This window comes from Anser cygnoides, chromosome 15 (genome assembly GCF_040182565.1).
Source record: "Anser cygnoides isolate HZ-2024a breed goose chromosome 15, Taihu_goose_T2T_genome, whole genome shotgun sequence".
NCBI classification, from domain to species: domain Eukaryota; kingdom Metazoa; phylum Chordata; class Aves; order Anseriformes; family Anatidae; genus Anser; species Anser cygnoides.
This window is the reverse complement of record NC_089887.1, coordinates 7,534,887-7,547,923: the sequence shown is the minus strand read 5'-3', so window position 1 is coordinate 7,547,923 and position 13,037 is coordinate 7,534,887. Positions and strand designations below refer to the sequence as shown.

The following is a 13,037-nucleotide window of genomic DNA, read 5'->3' as shown; positions in this document are numbered from 1 at the left end:
TGGAATGAGTGGACTCTACCTCTGCAGCCATCACATGCTCCTATATTATTTTTTGATATTAAGTAACTGAAAGGCATTTCATATGACTTGAATTCACTGTAGTAGCAGAAGCAGGCACAACAAAATGAATATCCACAGGATGCTGTAGGAGGCATATACATATATATTTATATATGAAATAGAAGGCTTTAGGGTATGGATTAATCGCTGAGGGTAGTCAAGAGAGACGCTTCACATAGCAGGCTGGAAATATCACCTGAACAGTACAGGTTCTGACAACGCACCGAACACTAATGCAGAATGAAGAGACAGGTTATAAGATCCTAGGCTAATTTATAAGCTGATTAGTACAGTAGGAAGAATCTTTTCTTCAGACAAGCTAGCTGCATTTGATTCAGGAACTCGAAGCCTGTAGCAATGTAACTTAAGTCCCAAGCAGAGTTGTGCGTTTTAAAAGCTATATGTCATTTCACGTAGATACTACACTGCCAGCATTTATGCCATTGCTAGGCATTGTCTGTCTCTTGTGGAAGGCTGCAGGAATGGAGTAACTTCAAAAGCAGCTTTTTTAATATTAATACATGAAGAAAAATCATGGCACTTCTTTATTATTAACAACTTTTATAAGGCTAAAGTTTGACAATGTGTTAAAGAAAAAAAAAATCATTGAAGAATGTGTTGACAATGCATTAGGCTTAGTCCTAACATTTAAAAACTTGCATCTGAACATTAAGCAAAGCATTACAAATGTGTCTATGCTTAGAGGATAAATATTTATTTATGACCTAGGGGGTCTTTTTTAAACAAAATAATGTATAATTTTATACAGGCAATTCTCTATTCTGGAATAATAAGGCAATTGTTACATTGCTGAATTTGGAAAAAAAAAAAGTTAGCCTTTTCTAATTTAGTAAGTGGCATACGCAGACTTGCATTCTAGAACTTACCGTTGCAATTTCCAAATAGCAAATGCCAAAGATTCAGATTTGAGCTACTAGTTAACTCAGATTTTCTACAGTATCCAAACTACCTCCAGTATTTTCACAATTGTCCTACTACAAAAAGGCATACCGTAAAATCAAGCTAAAGTGCTCAAACAGTAGCCCAAAGCGATAACCTCATTAGAAAGTATAGGTTTTTAAAAATCACAAATCCATTCCAGTATGATTCTATTGTACAGTAATTACATTTAAATAATCTTTTTTAGAACAACTTTAGATAGCAATTGACATTACTGAAAATGGTGTTTATAAGGAGGAAGTGTATATATATTGTATATTCATCGAATAATTGGTGCTGATCTGTCGTTTGTTACTGTTGGTCTGAGTTTCACAGTTGCAAATGGATTTTCCCCACTGAAAAGAAATGTACAAAGTTACTACAAGACTCACTGTGATACAAAACAAAATTTAAGCCATGCCATTTCGTCATCTACATTATCTGAAGATTAAGTTACGGTTTAGACTAAAGGACTGTATGCAACTCTTAGTTTAACTTCAGTATTTAAAACAAGCTTCCATACACTTCACTTTGCAGCAATCCAACACTTGGTTAAGTTAGTGTCCAGTTAGATCTGGACATTCTCTAAATAGCTTCCAGTTTTCAAAAACTTTTAGTTTTAACCCTTAAAGACTGTTTGACTCCTCCTCCCTGCCAAACCGCTGGAGAAAAACACTCTTCTGAGAAGGCATTGCATTGTATTTCACTTAACAGCACTCTTGAGAAAAGTACAACTGATTTTAACCACAGTGGTTTTAACAATGCCTAGGAAAGGTCATAGAGTAAAATTCAGGAAAAAACCATCTCAATTTCCCCTCATAATTAAAACATACTATAAGCCAATATAAAAATTAACACAACTGTATTAGGATAAACGCTTTAAAAAGTATACCTTAGAAAGGGTGGTTTTACAATGCCATTCATATCAGGTTTCTGCAAAAGAAAAGGATATTTACACAGACTTAAAAAACAAAACAACAACAAAAAAGCTACAGATGATCTCCCCATTCTGCTAAGGAGACGAGGCCCTATCATGTAAGCAGGCTAAAACATTTAGTGTAGAGAACTGTGCCCCAAGTAACAGCCTTAGCTTTGTTTTGTTGTTGTTTTCCCAGCTTTAACACCAATTGTCACCTGAGAGTGCATTTTAGAGGTTAAAGTAGCAAATCACTGAAAGTCAAAAACCAAAAGAAAAAGGACAGAACTATGAGCAGAACACAAGTTTTACCATATTGTTTCTATAGCATAATTAATAAACAGCTAGTTGTCACCACACAATGCCAAAGCTAGGCTTGGTGCAGATCTTACAGAGAGAACACAGCTTATCTTCATACAGCTGTAAAGCCATCAAGTTAAAAAAGGCAGCAGCCAGCTTAATGGCCAATTAAAAGCCTGAAGTGAGAGCAGATTCTGACCAGTAGGCAGGGTTGGCTTTTTGGTTGTTGTTTGTTTGTTTTAAATAAAATACAAACTACCACTTTCAGCTGCTGTTGATTTACAAAGGACAAGTTCTGGTATCACCTGTGACTTTTGTGAGTAATAATGGTGAATAATAATAATAATAAAAACAGCAAGAAAAGAGCTGACAGCATCCATGTATTTAACTTGCAGTGTTTGTGGGCAAGTGATACAAAAGGAGGAATAGTTTTGCACAGGTATTGCTAATGTTTCATTATAATCAGTCCTGGTTAAATGTACAACCTGAAAGCACTTGCTTTTACAGCTACTGTTTGCATGGTACTTTTGTGATGGAGTTTATTTTTGTGAATTTAAGATGACCCAGTAGAGGGCAGTGTTGCACTGCCACAACGTTATTACAGGATGCAATGCTTCAGGTGCAGTAAGATGGAAAAGTGCGACAAAGCAGGGTTGGCAAGCCTATTGCACAACAGGGCAGTTTTTTTTTCTTCTACTTCCCCCTGCACTAACTTTTAGAAATAATCATACTTGAATTAAGTACTTAAAATGGCAAACTAACTGCCTTGCTTCTGATAAGTGTCAGCTAAAGGTCAAGGTGAACATTTGAATAACATTCATGTGTGTAGAAGCAGGAGTATGCAGTTGCCTTTTGTGTAACTGCTTGATTTGTACTACTCTTTCTGTCTGTACAACCATTTTGCTTTCAATACATAAGATTTCACTGCTAAGCGAATGTCTGTAAGCCACCTTTTATCTTCATAAATTTTTGACTTCTCAAATTAGGTAACCAGCTATTGTACTGGTAGTTCCTACCTACCATATTGATGACACTGTGACACAGGTGAAGAAATCGGTATTTATTAAGGACCTAATTTGACTGTGTTCTTAAACCTGTGCTTAACTTGTGCACGTACATGTGCAATTTCATTGGATCACATCAGCCATAAGTAGAATTAGGTCTAATTAGGCATTAAAATTAATTACAATGAATGAACTAATGCCTTAATTACATGCTACTGTTTACTAAACACTAGCCCTCATCCAAGCTTTCTCAGTGACCAAGTCCTTTGTTGTTGATATTGGTCTGCATAGAACTGTTCTACGTAATGCAGCATGAACAATTTAACTTGTAAGAACCATTCCTCATCTTTCCTCCTTGAAATCGTGAGCTATTATTCTTTGTATTCTGAAACAAAAATAAGATGCCTCGAGTCATTTTGTGCTTCTGCATAAAAGACACTGTAAGCATACTGTTTTACATGTATGTAAATTCTGTACAGGGCCAGCCTGCTGTAATGTTGAGCTTATTTCCAAAGCCTTAAGATGGAGTGGGAGTTGTTGACTTGCCCAGAAGCAGGAATAACAAGGAAGCTCTACAGCTTTCCAAAAGAATGAAAATAAATGGTAATTTTGGAGCAAAATCCTTTGGTGCAAGTGCAGGAACTCTCCTCTACAGTTCTCTTCCTTCTCTATAACAGGTAAGTATCATGGGGTCACAGCAAAATGTATCTGCTACAAGTTATGGGGTACCTAAACAACAGTAATGAAGAATTCTAGAGCATAAAATAATCACTTATTCCCTGTGGAAATGCAGAATCTCAAAAAAGATGCCTTTGTCTTCTATGCCTAAAAAGGTGTAAGTCTGTTCTGGCCTCCAAAGAGAATACTGTTCTAAATAGAATTCTCTGACTTCATCTATCAACTAAACAGTTGGCCATTTCTCTCTTTTTTTTTTTTGTTTTGTTTTTTCAGTTCAATACAAAAGTTAATCCACAAGCCTTAATTTTACTGATAAAACCCCTAAACTAATGCCATAGAAAAACCTTCCTTAAGGTTGACAGCTTTTGAGAGCTGACTAAGGCCAGACAGCAGCACAGAGCAGCGATACCACGGCAATTTAATGGATTCAATAATTTTAAAAGGTCTATAGTAAGTCACCTTTTACTTGTCACAGGGCAAAGAACTCACTGTACTGCTTGCTTTGCAACTTTCACAGGCTGATACGTCTTTTAACTATTGAGAACATAATTACGTTTGAAGGACATGTTGATCCCATAGGTCTCAACAGATAGTCATAGAATAAATGAACCAATGTATAAATCTGACATCACATAATTGTTAAGGCTCATTGCTTCTTTATCCAAAAATGAAAACCACAAATATATCAAACTATAGATGTCTGTCTTCATAATAATTTTAGAAGTTCCCAGATACTCCATTTGAAAGTGACTTAACACTAAAATTTAGATCTTACTTCTTGATATTCCTTTCATGCACGTGAAAAGCTTTATTCCCTGGAGAAAAACATTGTCCTAGAAATGTAACATCACTGCACAAATTATATACTTCCTATCTATCTATTTCCTCCTATATAGGAGGAAATTCTTCACTCAGAGGGTGGTGAGGCTCTGGCACAGGCTGCCCAGAGAGGCTGTGGCTGCCCCATCCCTGGAGGTGTTCAAAGGCCAGGCTAGACGAGGCCCTGAGCAACCTGATCTAGTGGGTGGCATCCCACTAGTGGGATGAATAGTGGATAACAAGGTTCAGTACTGATAAATAAAATTACTTGAGTGTGGATTCAAATATATATAAAATTCAGTATTTCTGTACATCTGCTGCTTATGTCATTCTAACAGTAATTTTGTCTATTGTGATGTATTGGAGGTTATTTATATATTTTGGTTATTATTAGTGTTTCTATTTTTACTTATTTTAAACATAGTTCATTCTCTTTGCTTGTCAGTATAACAAACACTTGTCAACCCCCACCCAAAATAGCTAATATGTTGAAGTAAAAAATGCTGTAGATATACTTGACATTACTAATAGCAGACTTCAATGAAACAGAAGGAAAGGAGGCTTCTTGGATGAAGACCATTGTTTCCTGCTGTCTTTCCATTTTACAGGAGATAAGTACCATTATATATATAGTCATTCTTTGAACTTACATGGAATCTTTCACTATGAATCAAAATGCGATGCAATAAACTTTCAGTTTTTGCTTTTTAGATTTCTTAATTTTACCTCCATCACGTACAAACTTACAAAATCCTCTTCAATTTATACTGTATGATTCAACAGATCACTTAGAAAGCAAAAACATCTTGCAGAAGGACAGCCCAACGCTGCTTAGATGTTATAATAGTATACAAAATATTTTGGTCTAACTGACCAAATTTTTTTTTTTTAGTAAACTTCTTAGAAATTTGCTATGGTACCAGCAATTGCTTGATTATATTAGTCTTCATTTTGAATCACTGTTTGAATGCAGACATAACAGTAGAAATACCAACTTTATATAGCATTACCTGTTCATAAAAATGTACTTCCACTCATCTGTAATTTTGCTGAATATAGGCATTAATTAGTATGTATATCCCTCAACAAACTTCACAGAAGTAACACTAACATTCATGGTGGTGTTTAAAATATTCTTTAAAACAGAGCTTATGTTATTCTAAATCCCCTGTCCCACTACAGTTCTAAAGTCACTTACGATGATGGATTTGTGTTACTTTCTATGAGGATTTACTCTCAAGTTTCATAGATTACATTCCTGAGATTTTTTCTGCTATGCAGAGAAAGGCTGCTAGTACTCTTAATTATATCCCTAAACAATTTCTCTCCCTTCTTATTACTATTATTTTTTTGGATTGAGATACCAAAAAAAGCATAAGAATCCAGAAGACAGGTTCACTGAATGGCCGCTGAAGTTAAGTACAAGTAATTAAACCAGAATATTTCAGGGCCTCATTTAAGAGCTCAGTTAAGCAGGTTAAGAAAAGGAAGCAGGGCAGAACACTTGCATTTGTGGTACTGATTACTTACCTGACCCACGTTTTCTGGTCTGTCGGTTGGTGTTTTAACAGTAGTACCTTTGGAAGACTCCATTCTCTTATCTGACGATGAACCTGTTTGCGAAGACCCCAGATAGTCTGGTGGTGGGAGGACAACACCAGCTTTTTCTGCAAGATTCACAGAACTAATACTTCTAATTGGTGCAGGGCTGTAAGACAGAACCCAACAAATAACATTTTCAGTTCCTCTCACATGTCTTTAGTCCCAGGAAAGAACAGAAGTAGGTGAGCTGAAAGTTAATTAAAGCATGTGATCTCACTGGTCAGTGGGACTCCAAATTAAAGTTGGGGTGATGCTAGTTCTTGGGGTCTCTGTATAACCATTAAAACATGATAATGTAATCAAGGGATCATGCTACAGATTGTTAGAAAGTACTTACTATATATGCCACTGAACAACATCAAGTGTAAGCAGAAATGTAACGAGATTAATGGATGTTACGGAAGTGTAAAGATTTGGGCATTTTTGCAAGTCCTACTCAAAGTGTTACCTTGGCACTGGGACAAATGCTTTTTCTTCTGCTGGTTCTTCCAGTGGTCTAGTATACGATGATGGAAACCATCCTTTTCTGTAATGGGAAAGGATTTCAATTTTGTATTATATATGATTGGAATGATCTTTCAAAAGACAACACTGGACAAAACAGTAGACTCCAGAAGACTTAACATTTAAAGGCCTGGGTTCTGATGATACCAAATTAGTGTACAAGATCTCTCTAAAATAAGTGCAGTGATTCACCTGACAGGAGGACTTCAAGTCCCCAGTCAATGACAGCCAGCAAAAAGGGTGGAAAACCATTTACTATTATCTGCTAATGAAACCTGATGAGAGACATTTTTCTTTCATGTTTAGATTGGGTAAAGTATTGACTATCTTACGCTTTAGTTGACTCATGTTCCCCATAAAGCCAGCCATCCTTTTCTTCAGCTACAAGAAGTACGATGATATCCCCCTGTGCAAAGCTAAGTAATGTCTTGTTACTTCCAGCAGTATGTGGGAAGATTGTCTTCACTTTTTGCCTCTTCATTATATTCAACCCTGTGGCAACAGAAGTTGAACGTGATAAACTGGCATCTTCTGAATTCTCTGTCAAAAAAAAGAAAAACAAGAAAAAAAAAGCAAAATTAACCACACTAATAAAATAAAATTAGCTATATGACAGGAAAAGTAGGTAAAGGAAAACTCAAGTGCAGATGAAGTTCTGAGACTTTGTACTGCTTTACTTTCTGCTTAGACTCTCAGTTATCCACCGTTTCTTATCCCCACAAAGCTCTTAATAGTGTGTGTATGTGTATACAAATGCACATATCACAATAAGGTTGAACCAACAGATATAAGAAGTTATGTAAATTTTAACTTGCTACTGCTTTCTTCTTTTGCCATGAAAATGCTAACCATACACAGCCACAAAAGACCTTTGAAAATTTTCCACTTTTTTTTAAAAAAAAAGTAAAAAAAAAAAAAAAAAGCTGTGTATAAAGTCCAAGATTTCATTTGCAAATGAGCCTAGCACTCAGCTTCAACCAAATCAATGAGAAATGCAGACACTTAGCACTTTTCAGACATCAGATGTTTACCAGAAGATTTAAAGGATGTCTCAAAAATGTGTATTATTTGAATAGCACAATGTATTGTAGAGGAATTTTTTAAGGAAGAAATGCTGGAAATGCTACTATTACACTGAAGAGTTCTACATTTCTTTTGTTGTGATGTAGGCTTGGTTCTTTCCCTATAGCAGAGTAAGCCAAGGATTAGTATTTTAGAAACTAGCAAAAAAAATCTTCAGAGGATTTTGCATTTCAGGAAAGAAATACAAGACTGCTCATTTTGTCCCATGTGCATTCTTCCCTAACTGTTACATATCCTTAAAGGAAACCAAAACAAGGCTGCTATATTAGTTCACATTTGTTTGTGTGCACTGAAATAATCACACAGATATATCTTGTTCAAAATTGCAGAATGTATTCTTCCAGTAAGATTGGGAGTCTGAAGAGCAGTTAAACTGTGTGAACCAGGTATGCATGCAAAGTGATTAAAATAGAATCTACCTATCTTGACCCGTGTTTTACTGCTAACAGTTCCTCCCTTCTTATGACGTATATTTTGCCTGTTAGGTAACTCATATATAAATGTTTCATAAAGACCATTTTCTACTCCTCCATATGTCCTGGAATTCACATCATGATAGTAGTCAAGAAATCCAAAGATAATTTTTAATACTGTAACGTGCCATTTGCACTTATAGTTTGCAACAAAATGACACTCACCTGCTGAATTTAGTCTTTCGGAAGATGTCTTTGGAACCGTTGCAGGATTGTTAAACATATCAACCAGTGGACTAATGTATGCCCTACCTGTAGGAGCAGGGGGCACCTTTGATGCATTTTCATAATGAGTATAAGAATCATTTCCAATCTAGAGTCACAAAAACAACGTTATCACAATACTGAGGTGACAGTGACACCTGGGTTATTTGCAACATAAAATTCTAGAAAGCAATGCTCAAATTTTCCCAGATTATACATATGAAGGCCAGCCAGAAAGTCCTTACATTCCTGTGAAGTTGTTGATAGTATAGTTTGTAAGGGAGTCCTGTCCCTTGATACACATTTGTTAGTGGGAATGCTATGAAAGCTTCCATTTCCACAAATAGCACACACACACCTAGATAAGTAAATTTCTTTAAATAAATAGATAAATTTGGAGATTAGTATAATTTAGAAATTCAACACCTAATGGTAAAACAAAAAAAAAATAGAGGGAAGAAAGAAAGAAGCATTTTGTTTAGCTTATATTGAGCTAACAGAGTATGAAATTACTAGTACTTACAGTTAAGAATTTAGGATATGTAACTGTTACAACAAATGAAGTTATAAGAGTGGGGTCTGCAGAAAAAGTCCTGGGCTCCCAACTGAAAACTGAGCCTTGTTTGGATATACATTTCTGCCAACTATATACATTATGGATTTTTCCAGTGGTAGATCTTCAGCTTAATGATTGCGGTTTATACCCAACCCCAGTATATTCCTGCTGAGTTACATTATAGACTTGAATCCAAATGCTTAAGTACAAAAGAAACTAGTAAAGCCAATCTAGTCCCATTTAAAAGAGAACCTTTAACTAGCAGGGAATGACATACCATGGTATTTCTCTCTATCATTGGTGAAGGCTGTGGTGTTCCTGATATTGGAGTGGAACCAGGTGTCCTTATTTCGTCTATCATCATTTTGACTTTTTCAGGCACTTTGGTAGCGTCACTACAAATTTCCTGCCACCCAGGCAGCTTGGAGTTGAGGAATTCTGCACACTGCATCCAGGTGTAAAAGGTACTAGTCAAAGATACGCTTTTGCATAAAATTACGCAGAGCTACTTGCTAATTTTTGTTACAGCAAAATGATAACTGAAATGGAAGTCTTTTCAAACATGTTCATAATTAAGTAATATCTCTTTGAAACAAATAGCATGTAATAGAAAGAATGCTCTTTTTCAGGGTCAGATACTGGACTTTCTGTAGATTTTTTAAAAAGTCATAGTAACCCTTTATTGTCACTACAATACATTTATGAGAATATTGCATTGTAAACATTTTTTGTAAACAGATTGCAACACTCGTCTGGTACTACAGTGTTCCTAGTGCTGTCTTAAGTATTTACAGCAGTCTCATCTTGATACTAATAGAGATGCTTAAGATCTCCTATAGGATTAGATTTCATTTCTATTTACACTCGTGCCACTGACCTGAACATGATAGAAGTGCATGTGCTGGGTAAAACTGCAGTGCTTGTCAACCAGAAAACAGAATCTTCTTTTTTCTTCAAGTAGAGCTTCTCTACAGCCTTCTGCAATAAACCTCTGAATATCAGTCTGTCGAGAGTTCACGGTTTCCAAATACTAAGGGACAAAAAATTAGTCTCTTAGTTTTATGTGGTACTCTATTCAATTACTGAAGTGAACTCCAAAAACTCTAGAAAAAGTTACTGGAAAAGTGGGGTAAGGTGGCTCTACTTCAAAGTCATTCTCTTTTCATACATACACCTAACTCCCCAACCTCATCAGGTAAATGTATATTTTTATTATAGGCAATTAGTAATCTAGGCACAAGAAAAGTTGCACCAGGGGAGGTTTAGGTTGCATGTCAGGCAGTTATTCTCAAAAAGGATGTTAGGCTTTGGAACAGGCTGCCCAGGGAGGTGGTGGAGTTCCAACCCCTGAATGTATTTTAGAGACGTGTGAATGTGGCACCTGGGGACATGGTTTAGTGGTGGGCTTGTCATGACAGACAGACAGTTGGACATCATGATCTTAAGGGTCTTTTCCAACCTAAACAGTTCTCTGATTCTATTTAAAAGGGGAAAGGAAGGAAAACAAGAAAAAGTCTGTTAGCTTCTAAGTAATATCTGCAGCAAATAAGAATATGACTTCAAAGCGGTAGCAACTGAGCTGAGCAATTTTAAGGCCACAGGTGTTCATTCTCTAATTAGACTAATTACCTTCATCTGCCCCATAGCAGTTACATTTGCTCTCACAAAACTGTGATGAATCTATACTTCATTTTAGAGAAGGGAAAATGAGATACTAAAGAGACTAAAGTATATTTATCTAAGGTTATGAAGATTCATGGCTAAAATGTGCTTAAATGCTAATTCTTGAATTCTCAGTCCAATACATTAAAAAGAACTGAATGCAAGTTAAAAGACAGGCAGTAAGAAATAAGAGCTATTCTTTATTTATTCTCACTGTACTTTGTTATAAACAAAGCATTCTTTGAAGAGAAAATTAAAACAGAAATATGGAGGAAAAAATGTAAAAGCTAATATAAAATAAAAAGCTTGTGCAAATAAAAATATCAATAGCAAGTATTTTCTGAGATACGTGATAACCTGAATATGACTTATTATTTAAAACAAAGTTCTCTTTACTGCCTTGCCATTTCTTATTTTGCCTCAAGATGGCAATGCTGTTTAAGATCTGCAGGAAAGGTAATAAATAATAAGTGATGGCACCTACTTTGGAAAATAAATTTATAGCAAATTACTGTTGAAGTTGCATGGCATAGCTGCGTAAACTTCTGCATAAAGGTGTAGTTACTGAGGTAATTTAAAGTAGTTCACCAAGTAGTGGTCAAGTGAATAAACCTAGAAACTGAAGCAAAAGTCTCTGAACATATACAGCAGTATAGTTCAGCATTTATTTTCAACCGGAATGCATATTCTAGGAGCCCCCTTGATATAAAACAGCTTTGAGAAATCAAAAATACACGTTCTTTGAAGTTAGTTTAACTGTAGCCAAACAACTTACAGAGGAGTTATGTGTATTAACTAATTACATTGCATATATAAAAATTGTTGTAAGCTTCAGAAGTCAAGTTTTAAAACAGACTCAGATATGACCTGAAACAGCTTAACGTTTTGACCAATTCTCATTTAAAACAAAACAAAACAAAAAAACTTAAGAGACAACACACTGACCTCCATTTCTTTATGCTCATATTTCATTACATTTCGTGCTCCTTGGCTTTTCCTTCTGATTTTTTTCAGCTCAGCCTGAGACTTCTCTAGAGAATCTAATTTGCTTCTGTGTTCGTTTTGGTACCTCTTTAAAGTTGCCTGCAATCAAAATATTTAAAACATCTCTTAATGCACTCAGCAGTGCAACATTTGTAAGCAGTTAAAAAGCATTACCATAGATTATCACTAATACACATCAAATTAGGTGACCAATTGCTTTTCTCACTTTTAGTTTAAGAATGCTATTAAGTCATCATGCATTGGTTCCTATTTTAACTCAACATAAGCATGAAAATTTTGGCCATGTTTATGTATTTAAAGCTCAAATCTGTCATATAAACTAACTGCTAGGGAACAATTTCTGAAAAAGTCTATGCCTAACAACAAATAAATAAAATATGACCTTGTTGGTATTAGAACTGAATGTACTTACAGTCATATATTTTACATCCAGGTCTGTTTTCTTCTCCAGTTCAGATATAATTTCTTTATGAAATTTTTTGAACTTGAAAAGCAAATGAATGAAGGGTTATTAAAAATCAGCAAAAAATAGTTTATAATTTCAAAAGGTTGGATAGATTAAGAATTTGTTTAACTTACACTTTCCTCTAGACTGTCATTAAGTTTCTTGTGTGTTCTTGAAATTTCTGTGAGAACTTGGCCTGTTGATAAGCATACAAACGTATTTGTTTCTTTCATAGAGTTCTGAAGTTAGTTAACAAAGAGCAGCAATAAAATATATTTAACTGAAACACTTATTAACTAGAATATTTGATAGGAAACCTCTTGCTGTTGGTCATCACAGCAGTTGAAATAAATATATATGGCCACAGACAAACCAAGAAGCTCATAAATGATAGAAGAATAATTAATCGTATTATTTTGCAAAGAAGACTTGGAGTGCCAGACAAAATAACTACTTCCTTCTCTCCAGGATAGCACACATTGGTTTAGGAACAGGCTCTCTTCTTGCCAAGTCAGGGAATAGCACATAAAAAGTAGAGATACTTGTTACTACCCAGATAGCTGTTTCTTAGTCTGAAAACTGAACCTTAATGGTTAACTAACTGCTCCCTCAGAATCAAAGTAACCTTTCACGTTCATTGAGGGCAGATCTGATACACATGCTGATTAATTTCTTGCATTGTTTTATCAGAGCCTGACTGTACGGCATTAACTAGCAGCCAAGGAGAGGCAGATTTCTCAGCTTCCTCTCAACTCATCCTAAAAATGTCTATCACCCTTTGCTGTCT

The 13,037-nt window shown here is 35.4% G+C and overlaps 1 protein-coding gene across 1 annotated transcript in view; it reads right to left on the bottom strand.

The window, feature by feature from the left end:
* Positions 1-143: 143 nt before the first annotated feature.
* Positions 144-13,037, bottom strand: part of BAIAP2L1 (BAR/IMD domain containing adaptor protein 2 like 1) — a 40,214-nt gene continuing 27,320 nt past the window's right edge. Inside the window, exons 4-14 of the mRNA XM_048065568.2 lie at positions 12,385-12,446; positions 12,218-12,289; positions 11,746-11,883; positions 10,016-10,168; positions 9,416-9,583; positions 8,544-8,691; positions 7,155-7,362; positions 6,767-6,844; positions 6,247-6,424; positions 1,892-1,932; positions 144-1,355 (exon numbers count right to left, since the gene is read on the bottom strand). Coding sequence (XP_047921525.2) covers positions 1,280-1,355; positions 1,892-1,932; positions 6,247-6,424; positions 6,767-6,844; positions 7,155-7,362; positions 8,544-8,691; positions 9,416-9,583; positions 10,016-10,168; positions 11,746-11,883; positions 12,218-12,289; positions 12,385-12,446 — 1,322 coding nt within the window. The 3' untranslated portion in view covers positions 144-1,279. The remainder of the gene's footprint in view (positions 1,356-1,891; positions 1,933-6,246; positions 6,425-6,766; positions 6,845-7,154; positions 7,363-8,543; positions 8,692-9,415; positions 9,584-10,015; positions 10,169-11,745; positions 11,884-12,217; positions 12,290-12,384; positions 12,447-13,037) is intronic.